Source organism: Tyto alba, unplaced genomic scaffold, assembly GCF_018691265.1.
Source record: "Tyto alba isolate M040663 unplaced genomic scaffold, T.alba_DEE_v4.0 Super-Scaffold_18, whole genome shotgun sequence".
NCBI classification, from domain to species: domain Eukaryota; kingdom Metazoa; phylum Chordata; class Aves; order Strigiformes; family Tytonidae; genus Tyto; species Tyto alba.
The window spans coordinates 30,871,473-30,890,009 of record NW_024881280.1 but is presented as its reverse complement, the minus strand read 5'-3'; the positions used below and the strand labels follow the sequence as shown (position 1 = coordinate 30,890,009).

Below are 18,537 nucleotides of genomic sequence, written 5' to 3'. Positions count from 1 at the left end.
GGTAAATAAGTACAGAAACTTATGTAAATAAGTACAGAAACATTTCCAGGAACCTTAGCAGTCAAAGGACTGAAAGTTGGGGACAGAAACAAAATGGGGGAAAGGGGAAATTGTGTTTTTGGGAAACACCCAGATAAGAAGGCCAGCTTCCTCAGCCTCATGTAAAGATCTAATATTTTTGTAAGAAACCAATGTCTTTACATCCTGTTTTGAGGCCATGCTATTGTATTTGTGTCTAGTGTACTTTAAAGGTCTTAAGCTTCCTCAGTCATTAAAGCTTCTTCTAAAAGGAAAACTTTGATACCACTTATACTGGAAGTGGTTGATGATGTATAAGCAAAACAGTATGTGGGGTTTAACAACATTCTGGATTTTAATCAAAGTATATCTCCCAGACTTTTTTTTGCTGATTTTCACGATTAAAGAGAACAGTACTTTCTCCTGTTGTACACAGCAGTTCCTTTCTGGATTTGACACATCAGACTCCAAGCAGATACTGAAGTTAAGATGTCATTAAAGCTGAAACGCTCTGGTACCCAAGCATGTGTGTCTGTTTTTTTCATTAATTCATACTTTCCGCGGTTCCCTCGTTGTATCTGTGGAGAGATCTGTGCAGGTCCTGTGCCTTATTGTTCTGACAGCTCCACATTTTCACTACTATTTTCTTAATGTTTGTTTGGGATTTTCTGTTCTTAAGAGGGGATTCTGTGCCTCTGTTGAGTATTTAGAAAGTGGGTGATAACAGATTTTGACTTGCAGCTCTTTGGAACTGAAAGGAACAATTAAATTAACAAGACTGGCCTCTCTTCTCTGAGGTAGCAGGAGCTTTGAAAAGCATCAATAGGCTACAGATGAATGTTTAAAGCTATCACTGCAATAATGTAATACTGGTTTGCATTTGAAAATCTGTCTGCAGAGAATAAAGACTGGAAACAAATAGCTTACTTCAGTAGTCTATTAAAAAGTTGTTATCCATACTAGTAATTATAAATTTCCTCTTTTATTTGAAGTACTCAGAAAATGTAGCTTTTTTCTTTATTCTCCCTCCTTTTTATAGAAAATAAATATAATTAAATATCTAATGTAGAGATAATTTTGTAAAGCCTTCTGTTTGAAGAAATCTTTTCATTATCTCTTATTTTCCAAACCAGCTATACTCAATGTCAGTCTTACATTTGCACTTCTGTCTTGGCCATACAAAGAAAAGGTGTGACATGTGAAATGGTATTTTTAAGAAAGAGTTCAACTAGCAGTAAACGTTAAACTCCACTTTTTTTAACACATCTTATTTTGTAGGTTCAAGGCAAAGACCCTTCTGTTGATATTACTCAGGACCTTGTCGATGAATCTGAGGAAGAACGCTTTGATGATATGTCATCACCAGGTCTAGAATTGCCGTCTTGTGAATTAAGTCGACTAGAAGAAATAGCAGAACTTGTGGCATCCTCACTGCCTTCACCATTACGTCGTGAAAAACTCGCACTAGCACTGGAAAATGAGGGCTATATTAAGAAGCTCTTAGAAATTTTTCATGTGTGTGAAGACTTGGAGAACATTGAAGGACTACACCACTTATATGAAATTATCAAGGGAATTTTCCTTTTGAACAGAACTGCACTTTTTGAAGTCATGTTTTCCGAGGAATGTATAATGGACGTAATTGGATGTCTAGAATATGATCCATCTTTATCACAGTCACGGAAACACAGGGAATTTCTGACTAAAACAGCAAAATTTAAAGAGGTGATTCCTATATCTGATCCAGAGCTGAAGCAAAAAATACATCAGACGTACAGAGTACAGTATATTCAAGATATGGTCCTACCCACTCCCTCAGTTTTTGAGGAAAATATGCTATCAACACTTCATTCTTTCATCTTTTTCAATAAAGTGGAAATAGTTGGTATGTTACAGGTAAGTTTCAGAATTTCACAGTCTTTTTATTTGCGCTTAGGCAGAGAAAGTTGGATAATTTTTCTTGAAAAGGTTGAGGTGCTTCAGTGGAACCTTCACTTCTGTCATTCTGAAAGTGATTTCAAAGTATGGCATAAAAGGCATGGATTTCAGTACTGGGCTGTTAAATATTTCTTCTTAAATTTCATATTTTGGACTAGATTCTCTGTAGCTGATTTAAATGGAGCAAATACATGCAGAATCCCAAATGAGGTTGTTTGGAATGAATAGTACTGTTTGCATTTTGAAGGGTTGATTTTGTTAGGATGTTTTTTTCTGTATTTTGAGACTTTATAGGCACTACAGTTAAGAATAATTTTTGTCATGTTACCATGACCAAAAAAAAAAAAAAATCAAATTACTTCACAAATACAACCTCATACTAGGTGCTTGAATATTTTCTTAGTTTGTCTTATAATTCCCTAAATAATGCTGCTTGGAATGAACAGATTTTTATTATGTATGTCTTACTGCAAATATAAAGAAATTATATGATGCTTTAGATATTTTACCTATGTATCGTAAGTATTCTGCACCAACCCATGAACTTCCTGAACTTTGTAGAAATAGGTGGCATCTCTCTGTAATGGGAACGTCTTAAAGCTTTCAACTAACTCAGCCAGGTGTTACAGCACATGTATTTTGGTTTGTAGAAGTTAATTATTGTTATCTTAATTCTTCTAACACTCAATAAGTAAATAGCCAATGTCTTTGTAGGGGCTGTCTGACCTGGAGAAATGGACGAAATGCTAGATGCTACTGATTGCCTTAATCATACTTATTGTCAGTTGAATCTCAAAATGCACCCTGTTCAGTTTCATGGAAGATACAGCAAAGGGAAGTGAAAATTCCTTTTGCAAGCTCATAATGGCAAATTGTTGTCAAAACTAGGCCTCCCAACTTCTCATCCACCACCCTCAGTTGATCAGAACACAGGTATTTTTTAATCCCTCACTCGGAACTTTAACATGTCAAGCAGCCAGATGTTCAAGCCCACCCAGGCCTCGCAGCTGGGGCACGTGCCTTGTGGACGGCCCGTCGCTTACTGGAGCAGCCACTGGAGGCCTGGTGGAGCACTTGGGGCGTCTTCAGTAGCGCTGGATCCCAGCTTACGCCTAACTGACCCAAACTCTTCATGTCTGTGTGTGTGTGTCCTTGAAAAATGAAGTCGCAAATGGGTATCTGAAATGGTCAGAAAGCCTTAATAATTTTGGAGTGGTCAGTCTGAGAAAGCTGGACTTGGAGAGAATGCTGGAAAGGATTCGGTTGAGGGTTCTCAATTTGAATATCCGGTATGAGTAGAGCCTCTAAAATGTCTTGACCTCTTTGCAAGGGTTGCTTAAAGCAGAGTCCTGAGGATGATACATTTTGGCTTGAGGAAGAGAGGAAGAATTATTCAGGAGTCTTGGTGTCAGTGGCTGATTCTGAGAGGGGTCTTGAACTGAAAGGAAACTGGGCGAGGCAAAAGGGGACCTGACACTGCAAAATCGTTAAGGGCCTGTTTGCCAGAAATCCCAAGGTAACTTGACTGAGGACTGGTGGCTGAGTAGTTTCTTTTTTTTTTGTCTCTTACCACCTCTGTTAGGTTAATGGATGTGGGGTAAGCTTGGCTTAGAATATTGAGGTTCAGTGTGGTTGCAAAACTTGCTAGTTGCCGTTTACAGTTGAAATAGAGGCTCAGATCCGATTTTGATTTCTTATGTAACCACAGGTTTCTGAACCTTACGTTCACTTCTTTTGCTGTTGTATATGGTTGAAAATAAAGTATATTCGCTGTGCAGCGGATCCAGAAGAATTAGCATTGCATAACTTTCAAAGTTAAATAAATATTTCAAATTATGCAAGTGCTTTCTACAGCTCTGAGAAGGCAAGAGTGGTAGCACACAAGGAAGAAAGTATGTCCTGTGCTGTATTTCATTTCCTAGTCCTTTCACAGTACAGCTCTAAAGCATTGAGGGGGAACTCCCTGAGTTTATAAATAAGAAGCAGTTGGAAATTATTTGAAATTGGTGATCAGTTCTTGGTTTTGAGGGAATTAAGAAGCTATCACAAGTTATATGCCCATTGCACTTCTAAGAGAGTAAAAGGCTGGATTCTTTTTTTTTTTTTTTTCCAAGTTCTCACATTGTAGCTCTGAACCAAGGTTTAAACCTACTTACCTGGCATTTATTTATTCATTTATTTTTAGAGCAATATGTCAGGTTGCACTTTTCTGTAATCTCTGCCCCCTAAAGTTTCCTTATCCCCTTTGCTTTCTCTACCCCCCATTCCCACAGTCCACATCTAAAATATATGATACTCTTCCTTCTCATTTCTTTAAGCAGAATAAATGATGGTCTGAGAACAGAATTAAAAGACTGCTTTTGTTGATTTCACTTCTATAATTAATTCATAAAGTCTTTTTTTTCATTAGTGTGTGGTCTAACATGCATTTCTATAGCTGGTTGTATCACAATACTTTGGAGGGGGGGTGTGCGTGTGTTATTTCATGAAAGATTTAAAATTGTCTGTAACTGGAGTCCCTGGCATTCGTTATTTGAGTTCCTGTGAGATCCTGGTGCTCACTATCCATACATGTGTACTTAAGAAGCCATTTGTTTTATAAGTTATTATTAACTGAAGAGTTTCTGGGATGCTCCATGTAGTTTATTGGGAGCCATGGATGAATCTCAAGTTTAGTTGATGTGTAATACAGGTTGTTAGTGCTTCTGCTGATGACTTTAGGTCTCTCCTGGACCATTGTGACAAAAGAGCTATTTTTTAGGAAATTTTACTTCTCAGATTAGAAGTAAACTCCGTGAGCAGCTGATAGCCTGTGATGTATTGCAACTATTGCATGTACACCTGTGTTGTTTTATTCTGTTCTTTTCTCTCTGACTGTCTGTGAATGAAAGGAGAAGAGAAACTGTTACGTCCACTGTGAAAAAAAAGATGAGCTCTAAAGAGCCCTTTTCATGCCAGGCTATGTGTTTACTAAAGTGGCACTTTGCAATATCCTCATCTCAAATTAGCCATACCTTAGTTACAGAAGAATGACTAGGAATTTGTGCAAGATTGTGCAGATGGTGCCTTAGGCTTTAAGATAGGCCGGGTGACTTGACTCAGAATTACCACTGTGTCTTATTTAAGGTATTTGGTGTCAAGATAGGTCATTTAAGGTCATTAATGGTATTTATGGTCAGTTTTTCAATCATAACTAGTGAATTCTGTAAATAATAATATGCTGATTCTTAAGAATTCTGGCTTTATTCTATTTTTCATATAATCTTAAAATATATATATATGTAAATTAGTAGTCATGGAAGATACCTGCTTCCATGATTTTGCTTTCTTTGGTAGGTAAATAACTTTGGCCCGTTCTGTGTTAAAACCAAGAATAGAGAATGGGTCACCTTTGGCACCTAGAGTTGTGAACTGTATTCCTCCCTCCTTCTTCATTCAGGTTAGCTTTCCCATAATCTTTATAAAAATTACGCTGATAGGCTTTTCTGAGAAATTGAGGTTAGTTCATTTGTGATTTAACTGTCTAAGATCTGTATTTTTAAGTAACTGTGTCAAAATCTCACTAAACTAGATGCTGTTGGACGTGATGGATAGTAAATCCATAATACCAGTATTTCCAGACTACAGAATTAACTGCTGTGGAAACCTACTCAATTACAGGTTTTATGATTTGCTGTGTATAAGATACGAACGAGTTATATAACATTTTTTTCCAATTTCAGCCCCTCCTAATATGCTCTTACTGCTTGGGGTCCAGCCTGTTCTAGTCTTGAGATGTCATAGCCACCAAGAAACCTTGCTGAAACATGGAGTCCGCCAAGTTTTGAGAGTGGGGGTGGGACAGGTAAGTGGTGTTTCTTACTTTATATGACGCTCTTTTGCAATTTGAAAAATACATAGTAATGTTCACACTGGAGGCCACCAGTTCTTTCCCTTTGTATTATTAACTAGTTCTTAAAAAAACAAAAACTTGCAAAACTGCGCCATAGAGTGAGCAAACACCGTTTCCTTCCGTTCTCTCCCCCCTTTCTCATTGGCGTGTTCTTTTTGCCAGCAAGATCCTGCGGTGTTTTTATCTTCCAGAATGCAGAATATTTGTAGGATTACGTTTGAGTATGTGCATTTAGACTTCAGAGTCTTTTCAGAAAAGTGGAGAGTGGAAGGGGAATATTGGACATATGTTGAAAGAACTTATGTGCCTAGTTAGAGCAGCGATCACATGGCATTACTGTACTGGTAAATCTGCTTTTTTTAAATACAGAAATTGTATTACTCTAGTCCCTACGTCCCCTTTTCAATAAGTAAAAAACTGTAGCTGTGTAGGTACATCTGTGTGTTTTACTGGATTTATACATAACAGTAGGCTATTTTAAGTTTTGAAAGTGGTTTTACAGATAGTTACTTATTCTTAAGAGAATCCTATGGATGTAAATGTCTATCTGTAGTTGTTTTAGAGGAAGAATTGTGTCATGTTGGTAGTTTTTCCCACATGTATTTGGATTGGAACGTCTCCTGCTGGTCATCTGTTTTGCCGTAGTTGACTCAGGAATAACTCTGGAGATTTACATTCAGCAAAATTTACCTTGCAATGAAGTGTAAAAGGATGCCACGTTTTCGGGGAAATGACTTGGTGAAAGAAGTTTGCAAGTGGTGCATGCTAATGATTTCAGAGATTAACTTCTTTGTAGAAAATTATTTTCAATATGAACAGGAACTCCAGTGTGTTTAGGTGAATCCCACTGCTGTTTCAGCTTGTCTCAAGTGGAAATAGCTTATTGATAGAGAGCGAAGGCATGTGTGGAAAGGCAGTCTGAGATAAAAGATATTGAAACATTTTAAACTGTGAAATCTGGTGTGGTAGCAGGAAGGAATGTATGTTTGAAGCTGTAATTCTCTGTTTGCTGGTAACATTTTACGAAACTTTCACTTTCTGGGCTGAAATATTATTTCTGCCTAAAATGAATATGGAGGTGGAAAATAGGATGGGAAGTACACTCTTTTTGCAGCTTCAGTGTCATTGAGTTTCTTGGATTTTTTTTGAGAAAGGGATGTTTTTTGTCATTTATCTGTAATAACAGACATTAAGTATCCGATAACTGAAAGTTAATTATGTTTAGGAGAGGCCTGCTTTTGAAGAATGCTTTTTTAAGTGCCTTTTGGGAAGAAGTGCTTTGAAAGTTGAATCACAAATTTAAATAGAGTCTTTTTTTGTGATCCTACTTTATCTGTTGGTTTTCTTGTTTTTAAAGTCATAAATGATTGAGCGAGTTGATGGTCTGGCATAATTTTATCTTCATGAACTTTGAAAGGATCCTAGATCATCTACTTAGATCTTGCAGAAGCAGAAATTAATATATTCAGTGTTTGGTATATGCATAGTTTAAGTATTGCACATTTAATAATTTCTGTGGATGTGGAAAGTGGCTAGATTCTACAATTACCCTGTAAACTATTGTTTGCGTTTTTTTTTCTTTGAAAACAGTTGTGACCTTCACAGCTTCTAAGATACATCCAAATGGATTTTGATACTTGTCTGCATGAAGAGGCCAGATACTGCAAAGAATTATGTTTGTGCTGTGTTCGCTTCACAGACATATTTGGGGGGTTTTTTGCAAGTTGGAAAAAAAACAGGAAACATTTAAGGTTGTGTAATTTTGGCATTCAGTGTTAGTGCTTTGTGACTTGTAAAATACGTGAACTCTGCTCTGAGACTGTGCATTTCCACAGATTCTGGTAGTGCTGTTCAGGAATGTATCTATAGCTATGTTGCCCTTGTCAGTAATTTTATAGCTTGAGAGCAAAAAAACTTGTATTTAGAATGTTCATTGCAATCACCATTTTTCTATAAATGTGAGAGGCTTGGGATTATTTTCCCATCAGTAACAACCTGTCTTCCTTTTATTAAGCACCTGGAATGAGGTAGTGCCTAAACGTATTTCAGGTCTACGACATAACTGCAAAGTTAGTAATAGGTTATTTTTATTTTCTTGAAATAACTGCCATTTACTGCATATTATCCATGTAAGGGTGGGATGTTTTGAATCACTCAGATCCATCTTAATTCGTCTGATTTTAAATAGATCACGCTTGTTCTGCGGCCTAGAGGTTTCGGATAATCCTATTAATTAAAAAGTACAATGTGTTTAATGGAGTTTGGGAAAGGAGTTGGTGTGGGAAATGCTTCAATATTATATTTAATACAGAATTGTAAAATACTGTATTATAGTATATGTGTGTAAGGTCGAAAAATGGTTACATACTGAACTTTTGCAAATTCTTCCTGAAACGTTAAGTGTCGGCACTGAAGTCTTCATCATTTCCCAGTGTTAGAAAGTCCCCTCTAAAAGTCCCAAACGTTTGAGCGCCCACTAACAAGGTGAGTGGGTCGGCCTCCTCTTTGGGGGGGCCGCATCCTGAACTGGGCAGGGATGTGGCAGGAGCTGGTGGGAGAGCTGAGCTGGGGTCCTGCCAGCTGGGGCTGGGGGCAGCCTCCCTGGCCCCCGCTCTCTCTGGGGCTCTGCAAGGGGTCATAAATGAGACCCGGCTGTCACCAGCAGCGCAGGGTCCCCTCCTCTCCTTCCACATGTTGACTTCAAAAAGAACTTGATAGTTTGGGTAACACTGTGTACCTTTTGTATGCAGGAGCCTGCTAATCATGGTTCTGACATTTAAATGCTGAAATTTCCATTATTTTTATCCAGTGATCATTCAGGGATATTTCTGTGGTATTGACTTGCACTTACTGTCGGGTATTATGCAGCAGGTGGAAAGTTCATTTCACAGTGAGAGTGGAAATAAGGGTTACGCTTTCCAGTTGGATATAAGCATGCACCTTCTCAGTAGTTTTGAGAGGAGAGATTAGTTTTATGTCTTGATCAGAACAGCAAAAAGAGAACGAAAGCAAACTACTTAGCCTTTTCTTAAATGCACTGCTAATCATGGAGAATAACTTGCATGTTCTTGAAAAGAACTGGATCTTATGTTTTATTTTTGGGGGTTATTTTGCATTTTTTTTTTTTTTTATTTCAGTAAACATGTATGTTAGTATCTCTATTGTGAGTTAGTTATGTTACCTGTAGTGTCTAATGAGGTAAATATTAGAAGAGAGAACTTACCAAGGCATATAACAGCTGGATAGCAGGTAGTCAAACATCCTTGTATTCTTTTATCACAGCTTAAGTTATGTTTCTTGAAATCAAAGACCTTAATAGTTGTTTTAAATGTTTGACTGTTGAAACCTGAAAGTCAAACTTTATGTTTCCAGCGCGTGATTCTCCAGAGTGAATTTCAGTAAACTTCAAGTGAGGCCTCTCCAATCTCATTTTGGTTTGATTCTGGCAGCAGTACAGAAATAGCACTTGAAATTGTGTCCAGAAATGATTCTTTTTCATTATCACCAGACTGCTGGGTAAGGTTAGAAGCACAGCCCAGCATCAAACAAGAGGAAACATGGCATATCCTAAATATAGGGTTTACCTTAGAGTGTGGTGAAATGCCTTGTGCGGTAGTAGCTCACGCTGACCTATTTTGGGTTTGTCTGTGTTGTGCAGTGCCATGTGTAGAGATTCTGGATTGGTTGTGACAGTGTTAGAGCTGCATGAGCATGGTGTGCTGACAGAACTGAGGTATTCATTTTCTCAGCAAGGCTGCAGGGTGAGCCTGGATGAGATACCTAGATAATTTGCGATGTAAGAAGGTTTATATGGATGTATCTGAAGTACTTTCATGGTTCTGCTATATGCTGTCTAAACATAAGCAAGGAAACGTGGGCTTCCAGCACTGTGGTTTTGGGATGGGGGGATGTTGCATGTGGTGTTACAGACTTCACAAGAAACAATGCTCTGGCAGCTTTTTGAAAAAAATCTATTTGTTTCTGATGTACAGGTATCCTTTTCAAGAAAGTGCTGTCTTACTACTGTATAATATTGGGGAAGGGATGGGGGAAGGTTTAATTCTGTCTTACTAGTCTTCTGGTTGTGACTGTACTGGTTATGGGAAGCTAAGTATTGCTGCTTCTTTCAGTCTAAATACACATTTATAGTGTGTTGGCTGCCATTTGTAGTTTTTCTGAGGTACAAACAGCATGAAAAATAAGGAAATTTATTTTGATTGCTGCCAGCCATCATGCCCAGTAAATGCTGTACATAACAAAAATAATTATTTTGATTTGCTTTCTAGAATTTACCCTTTATGCAACATTGGAGCAAAAGAATCTTACCTAATTCCTGTTATTAGGTAGCTCTCCCTTAGTTGTGTCCTTGCTTTAGTTCTGCTGTAAAGATCTCGTAACATTCCAAAGATATACGTGTCTGTAGGGCTGAGTGAGAGATCATGTTTATAAATATATGTAAACAGTTGGAGCAAGGGTGCTGTAGTGTGGTTTAGGGGGAACGAGCTTGTGACAAGGGAGAAGGAAGCTAGAGAAGTCACAGGCAGAATCGTGAGAATGACAGTAGAAAATAGAAAAAGGACAGCCAAAAGGCAATCCCAGAGTTACTCAGAATGAAGTGTTGGGGAATGGAGTGGTGTTGAATGTGATAAAAGCTCAAAACCAAGATTCACATTAATTTGCTTGAAAATTGAATTAGAAAGTTGATACTGATATGATTAACTGCAGTACACAGGTGTATGTTCTCTTAATTGCAGGAGGCATGGTTTAGAAGAACTTTATATTATACTTGAATGCCTTTTTATATTGTCAAATAAACAAATGGTATTGTTTTGCTGTTGTAGGAAGATGAAAAATTTCTGACAGACTTGTTTGCACAACTAACAGATGAAGCCACAGATGAGGAGAAAAGACAGGAATTGGTAAGAAATCTGTAAAATATCAATGAAAGGGACAGTTACTACAAAGTTATATGTGCATCTTTTTTTTTTTTTTAATTGCAAACTAGTATATTAATCCTGTTTTTCAGGTTAATTTTCTGAAAGAGTTTTGTGCATTCTCTCAAACACTGCAACCTCAAAACAGAGATGCGTTTTTCAAAACCTTGTCAAATATGGGCATACTGCCAGCACTAGAAGTCATACTGGTAAGTCAGTTCAATTTTATTTGTAATAAGAGTTTTGTTTACCTTCAGAGAGGTTTTTCTAAAAAGTAAGTATGCCAAACTTCAGTCACATGGTTTTCTGAAGTGCTTGCTTCATTTGTCTTAGTTTGAGATTCAGAACATTTGAAGTATTTTTGTAAAACTTTAAAAGTAGTTAAAATATTACATTGGTGAGTGCCCTGGCATTCTATTTTTATTTTCTCATCCCATTTCCTATCTTTATGTGCTTCTTGTTGTACAGTTAAGTAAGAAAATAGGGACATAGACCAAAGGGCAGGGAAACTATAAAATTTATTTTGCCCAACAGTTGTCAAAGGTACAAAGAAGAGGTTAGAGTCAATAGGGTTTTAGAATACAGTTTGAGTAATATTTAGGTATGACTTGTAAGTAGGAATTAAAAGCTATCTGCTTCCTGGTTTTCATTCCATTTAAGCTTTTTCCTTTAAGGAAACATAAATTACTTTATTTGACTTTTCCAGGGTATGGATGATGCACAAGTACGAAGTGCAGCCACTGATATATTCTCATATTTGGTTGAATACAACCCATCCATGGTACGAGAGTTTGTCATGCAGGAAGCGCAGCAGAATGATGATGTAAGTAGAAGGTCCCCAGAAATGTCTGTATTGGTTTTTGAAATTATTGGTTTGTATTTACAACTCTATTAATGACATGAGCCCTATTTCTGAAGAACTACTGAATACAGTCATGATGGTTACAGGATAATGAGCTACCATGTTTTTAAAAATTTGGCTAGTCAGGCGAGGTGATCGTTTGCCTCTTTACGTATTCTTCTTCTGTCGTGTATAAAGTAAAACAGGTTACCATAAACCACTATTTTGATTAACATCAACTGTCATACAAGCAAAACAAAATGGTTTTGAATGATGGCCTCCTTCAAATGTGAAATATAAATTTCAGTCTTGATCTTAGCATATACATGTATTTTTTATTTACTTGTAAGAAACCTGTGTTCAGTTTACTATCACACACGTTGAAAGTGGAATTACAGTCCTCAGTGCTTAAGAACACTTTTTGACAGAGGTTTACAGTTCCCAGAGATCCTCTGTAGCTGATTAATACAAAATACTGGCACATAACTAGCAGTAAGAAAGGTATTTCAAAGTGGTATTCAGTGGAGAAAAAAACCATTGTGCTGCCTTTTCCACAGAGGGGATAGTTAATGTGTTTTATTGTATCAGCTAAAAACATGCCAGAGGGCAGGAAGCTGTTGGTGCTGCTACTTCTGTGTGGAGAGAAAGGGACAGCTGGGACAGGGAATGTCACTGGTGGTTCCAGCCATTTGAAAGGGATGGCTGTCCTCTTTTATGAGAGACAGTGGTCACCACCTTTTGTATAGGGATTTCTGAATGTAAATATTATTTTCTATTTTTATGTGTTATTCTTGTTTTCTGCAAATACATGTTGGGACTATTTTTAGGTGAAAATACACTCAAGTTCAATAGCAAACTGTTGTATGTTTGTGGAAATAAAACTCTTGGTGTGTATTCTAAAGGGGGATACAAATGAAAACTTCTGTACTCTGAAAACGCTTCCAGAAATCAGTTGAATTTTGAGGCTGTTAAATATCTGCTTCTGTACTTTTTATCTTTTGGCATTTCAGTTTAGACTAAATTCTAAATTAGAGTGTTAATTTCAGAAACATTTTTAGTTGCTTTGAAAAATTCTTCTTCACTGCTTGCCTTCTTACTGTTGAACCACTAACCAGAACGTGCCATTGGAATATAAAGTTAATTTGTTTCTGTGAAGTTTGGGGGGTTTTGTTGGTAGTTGATAGAGCACCATTTTTAACCAGGCAGTAACCCTCTTGGAAGATAATTTCACATTTGGGGCAAGGGAGTACCATTAGAATTGATGTTTGCTTTTTTTTTTTCCCCCCTCTCTCATTAGGATATATTACTTATTAACCTCATTATAGAACACATGATTTGTGACACCGATCCAGAACTTGGAGGGGCAGTGCTACTCATGGGTTTGCTTCGTACTTTGGTTGATCCAGAAAATATGCTTGCCACTGCCAATGTAAGTAAATACCCTCAAATGAAATTTCATTTGGGTTTTTAGAGTATTTGGCAAGATGTGTTACATATATAATTTTTTTATTCGTTATTCTTTAGAAAACAGAAAAGACAGAGTTCTTGGGTTTCTTCTACAAACATTGTATGCATGTTCTGACAGCCCCTTTATTGGCCAATACTACAGAGGACAAGCCTAGCAAAGGTAATGCCACTCTGGGTTTTGGGCACATCAAGGCTGTTGAATGTCAATGTTTAAAATAGAATAACCGTCAGAGGATGTTTTCTGTCTTAAAGAGAATCTGAGACTGTGATACATGGTTCAAAATAAAATGTTGATTCATGATTTAGTCATTTGAATAATTTAAAACTATAAAATTCAGCAGAGACCTGATTTAAGAAGTGAACAGCATTTGCTGCAGGTTTTCCTTAAGCAAAATCTAAAATACTTGTATGATTTTTGCTAATTCATATGGCTGTTCAGTGGCATAGACTTGTAAGCATGTGTAAATGTTTTTTAAGGTCAGGGATGCTAGAGCAGATGCAGAATTGCCCCTGAGAAGGTGTTTATCAATACTGTGCTGAATTTGAGGAGATTGGTTCTGCATCAGACTAAGAAAGCAGAGATCAGTGATGAAGTAACTGTTCTTGCTGGCTACTAGCAGCAGTACTGTTTGTTTATTAATAGTATAACACATCCAAAATGGATGTAAAAGGAAATACGTGAATGATACATAAATGCGTTCTAAGGTTTTAAATTTACTGTATAGATTTCCAAGGGATTAGCTACATTAATCTGTTTTATCTCAGCTGGCTTCCATATAGTTTGGAAATGAGATTATTACTATTTAAAATATTTGTGGTGTTTAATGGTCAACAGTCTGGCAATATTTTTAAAAAGGTATCACTACCTTTTAAAAAAAAAAGATTCAATGTAGCATGTGTTTAAGTTATTTGTCTACTTAAAAGCAGGATTTGAGTTATGTTTTATATATGCTGATAATTATGTCCTAGAAGTATTAAAAGAGATGGAGATATTTCTTGCATAGGACTTTCATTAAAAGGCATAACAGATCACATTTCTGGTACAAACTTAGTCAAGGCACTGTGTATAGGGCAATACTTTAATAATAGAGACATGTGAACATCATCATGAGATTTGGTTAAATAAACCTGACCGCTTGTGTTCATGTTACGTTCTGTACTCTCTGAACCTTCAAACACTGATTTAAGACAGACAAGATGTAATTGTTTCTATAGTTTAAGCAGGTTTCGTGATATATCTGTATAAACAGGAGATACTCAGTCCATAACAAGCTTGTTCAATTTCTTTTTTTTAAGGACTAAACGTACCCTGCAGCATCTTCCCTAAGCTATCTGTGGGAATGTACAAGAACTTGGAAATGTTGACCAGATTGCAGTTGGGTATTTGCAGTTAGCTTCTGAAGGCAGTATCCTAGCTATTTAATTATTTTGGTTTTGTTTTTATTGCAGATGATTTTCAGACAGCCCAACTCTTGGCATTAATACTGGAATTGCTAACTTTCTGTGTAGAACATCATACTTACCACATAAAGAACTACATCATTAATAAAGATATCCTGCGAAGGGTACTCGTTCTTATGGCCTCAAAGCATGCTTTCTTGGCATTGTGTAAGTTTGAAAGCTAAAGAATAAACTACCATTTAGTGATTATGAAGTGTTATATATCGTCATTCTGCTGGAAGAAAACTGTCACAAATCAGGACAATTTGTGACTGAATACAGTTCTACTGTTATACTCTGTGTTCCTCATACCAGTTTATAGATATGTCAGCTAGTATTAGTAAATAATTTTGCATTTATAGATGTCTTTTTTTCTAAGAAGGAATTTTCGTAACCTCGATGCAGAGGTGAATTGAAAAGATGGTATCTCAATATTGAATATTGTAAGAGAGCCATTGTAAGTTTTGATCATTTTTTAGTAGAAAGGTATATAATTAGAGATACAGTTATCTGACTGCATTAAACAGCACAGAAGCTCAGTGTACTGCCCTTCAGATTTTGACAGTTTCTTGACCATGCTCAGCACAGTAATAACAAAGCAGTGTGACTTAATTCTGGAGGCAAGTAAAAGATTTTTTCCATGATTCTGTTGTGCACATAGAGTTAAAGAAGGCCTGAAGTTGACTGAGCAGTACTATATAACAACAGGTACCTTTTAAATTTGTAACTGAATCACCTGAGTTTGGTTTTAGAACCCTTGGATAATTTTTTTTCACGTACCCCTAGTTGCTAACCAAAATGCGCTGTCTTACAGCGAGATGATACTCCACTTTCTGTTCATGCATTGGACATTGACATACTTGTGTACACTTTGGAATTTCAGAGCTTTTAACTGAATGTAAATTAAGTTTCTGCTTTACTATGCGTGTGATGAAAATGTCATTTCCTAATTTTAAAATAAGATACTTTGCATCTTATCAAATAGGACTTAATTAAACATAATCAAACTTACGTTTGAATAATAAGAATGATAAGCAAATTTTCCCAGTTCTTCTACTGAGAAAATATTTTACCTTTATCATAAATAATTTTAAAAAATCACAACTACACCTTTATGTTAGTAGTAACATAGTTAAATGGTCATATCTTATTTCTTCAGTGAACAGAGGTGGTTTCATTTACACAATTATGATGGAGGATTTATGTATGATAAAATAGTTAGTCATCTTCATCAGTACAGTCAAAACTGTGGAAAAGCAGAGAATAACTGAGTGTATTACCTGGTTCTAATGAGGTAATGCTGTATAAGAACTGAGATTGCAGATTGCCCTAATTAATGCTGAGTAATTTCTGGATTTTTTTTCCTTTTAAATTTAAAAATTCTTTTGACAACACTTCTGTTTCAGGTGCCCTTCGTTTCAAGAGAAAGATAATTGGACTAAAGGATGAATTCTACAACCGTTACATAATGAAAAGTTTTTTGTTTGAACCTGTGGTCAAAGCATTTCTAAACAATGGTTCCCGTTATAATCTGATGAACTCTGCCATAATAGAGATGTTTGAATTTATCAGGGTGGTGAGTGCTCTTACATGCTGAACATAATTACTGTGTTGTTTGATCTTGTAGTTCAAGATGACTTTTCTTCTTGCTTGTACCCTAAATTACGCTATCATAATGGGACCATATGATACTGTATTGAAATGAACTTTCTTTTATATCATCACTGTTATGTATTCGTACATGTGCTTTCTTATGTTCAAACAGTACCATGACTTGAAAGTAAAACTCACTCGATCGTGTATTCACAGTACCCAGATATGCAAAGGCAGCACTAATCACGTTTCGTCGTGCAGATTGGATGGGCCTGTTATGACAGGAACATAATTTGAAACTACTGCTACAAAAACATCCAATTTAGCTGTGCTCAGTAATGTCAATTCAACAGAATATGGAGACATACAGAAGAGATAGCAGTCTTTTTAAAATTATATTAATGGACTGTTACAAAGCTCCTCCTATGGGGAGTCTGTTAAAATATTCACGCCAGTTGGGCTGTCTGCACAGTACTGTTTCTCCACTCTTTGCATCCAGATTCTCACAAGATGCTGTACAGGCTGTAAAGGTGGTAAGTGGGGCCAAGCTAGGGCGCAGGCAGGCGCAGAGGAGTAAGTGGGTGAGGGGAGAAAAGGAGGCTTTCTCACTTCTTGAAAGTGAGTGACGTGCTGGTGACCTCTTTCCTCTTTGAGTTAGGACTCAAGGTAATTCAAGACTGAGATGTTCTGATTGTCCTGGAAGAGCTGATTTTAGAATGTTTTTGCAGCTATGAAAAAAGTTAGTCCTTGGACCTGACTTCTGTACTTCCAGTACTCTGTGAGACTGGGTGCTGATCATGCTACAGAGAAATAATTCATTATTTATTTTTCTTATCTTCCTTTTCACATAGATACCTAGGTTGCACTTCCAGAATACTTCTTGGTATCTGTCAATGGTTTTTGCCATTTTTTTTTTATCGGGTTTGTTTTTAAAAAGAGCAAATTAAAAAAAAAAAAAGTGTGCTTTTGTTGTTATTGATGGGTTACCATTCATAACAGGTGACCTTTGACCATGTAACCAAAAAGGAAAATAATCAGTGTATTAAGATTTATGTTACTTTGCATCTCCTTAATAGATGGCAATTCAGGTGTTTATTCTGCGGGGTATTCCAGGGGCTGTGCAGTGCTAAGAAAGCCAAACAGTGCACAGGAGTAATTTTCATGCTGCAGTATGCAGACCGGTGCTGGTCTCAGCTGTCTGGAGTAGCTTTGCACAGCCACAGTGCTAAACTGAAATAGCAGAACAGTTGGAAGGCTTTTGTAAAGGATCTTGACCAGCACTGTATGGCCACAAGGGAAAAACTTGATGTTAGTTTCTGATGAAAAATATCTTCCTTGTTCTCATCCTAAACAAATTCATTGAGTAGGTATTTTTACATAAGTAGTTTATTTGCAGCAAAGAAAGAAACATGATGAATACTAAGTCTGTATCTCATAAAGATATTTTTGAGTGACTGATTACAACAGGTATCAGTTCATCTATCCATAGAAAAATATTTATAAGTTACAGTGGGAAAACCCTTTTAAAATTGATTTTGGTATCATTTTCTATCAGGGTTTTAGGTTCTGTTCATGAGTTTTGACGGAGATACTGCTAGAAGATTGCTGCTATTAACTCTATTTCACTAATCAAATATTTGAAGGTCTAGATTTTAAACTATACTTGCATGCTTAATACTAATTTTTGCATAAGCTAATTAATATGATGCTTTGTTGTGGTTCAAACCTGTCCAGCAGTCAAGCACCATGTAGCCCCTCACTCACCCTCCCCCACCCCAGGGGATGGGGAGAGAATTGGCAGGGTAAGAGTAAGGAGACTTCTGGGTTGAGATTAAACCAATTTAATAATTTAAAGAAAGTAAAATTAAAATGATGATGGTAATAGCAATCATAGAAAATACAAACGAGTAAAGCACAGTGTCGTTGCTCACCATCCACTGACCGATACCCAGCCCCTTCCAGTCGAGCAATCCCAGAGAGAATCCTGCAACCACAATCCTGGAAATGAGAGAGCACTTCCCAGGCAGCCCTGTTCTATACGCTGAGCACGACATTATATGATATGGAATAGTCCATTGGCCAGTTTGGGTCTGACGCTCAGGCCGTGCTCCCTCCCAGCTTCTCCTGTACCTGTGCACTAGCAGGACAGTTGAAAAGTCCTTGACTACTCAGCAGCAACTGAAAAACATCAGTGTATTATCAGCATTCTTCTCATACCAAATCCCCTAGTGAATCCAAAACGCAGCACTATTCTAGCTACTAAGAAGGGGGGGAAAAAAATGAGCTCCATCCCAGCTGAAACCAGGACATGCTTTGTATGGAATGTTTAAAAATAATCTCTCGTTTCAGTTTCTTTTTGTATTGTATTAAACAAACTCATTTGCATGAAAAGAAGTCACTTCATATTTGTTTGT

General features: G+C 36.9%; 1 protein-coding gene across 2 annotated transcripts in view; it reads left to right on the top strand.

Annotated features, from left to right (window-relative positions):
- The window catches only part of PPP4R3A (protein phosphatase 4 regulatory subunit 3A), a 46,299-nt gene that overhangs the window by 20,481 nt on the left and 7,281 nt on the right, over window positions 1–18,537 (top strand). For both annotated transcript variants that reach the window (XM_009970212.3, XM_033010534.2), the window contains 8 exons: window positions 1,297–1,914; window positions 10,690–10,767; window positions 10,875–10,991; window positions 11,489–11,605; window positions 12,921–13,052; window positions 13,148–13,250; window positions 14,540–14,698; window positions 15,937–16,106. In XM_009970212.3, coding sequence (XP_009968514.1) covers window positions 1,297–1,914; window positions 10,690–10,767; window positions 10,875–10,991; window positions 11,489–11,605; window positions 12,921–13,052; window positions 13,148–13,250; window positions 14,540–14,698; window positions 15,937–16,106 — 1,494 coding nt within the window. The remainder of the gene's footprint in view (window positions 1–1,296; window positions 1,915–10,689; window positions 10,768–10,874; window positions 10,992–11,488; window positions 11,606–12,920; window positions 13,053–13,147; window positions 13,251–14,539; window positions 14,699–15,936; window positions 16,107–18,537) is intronic.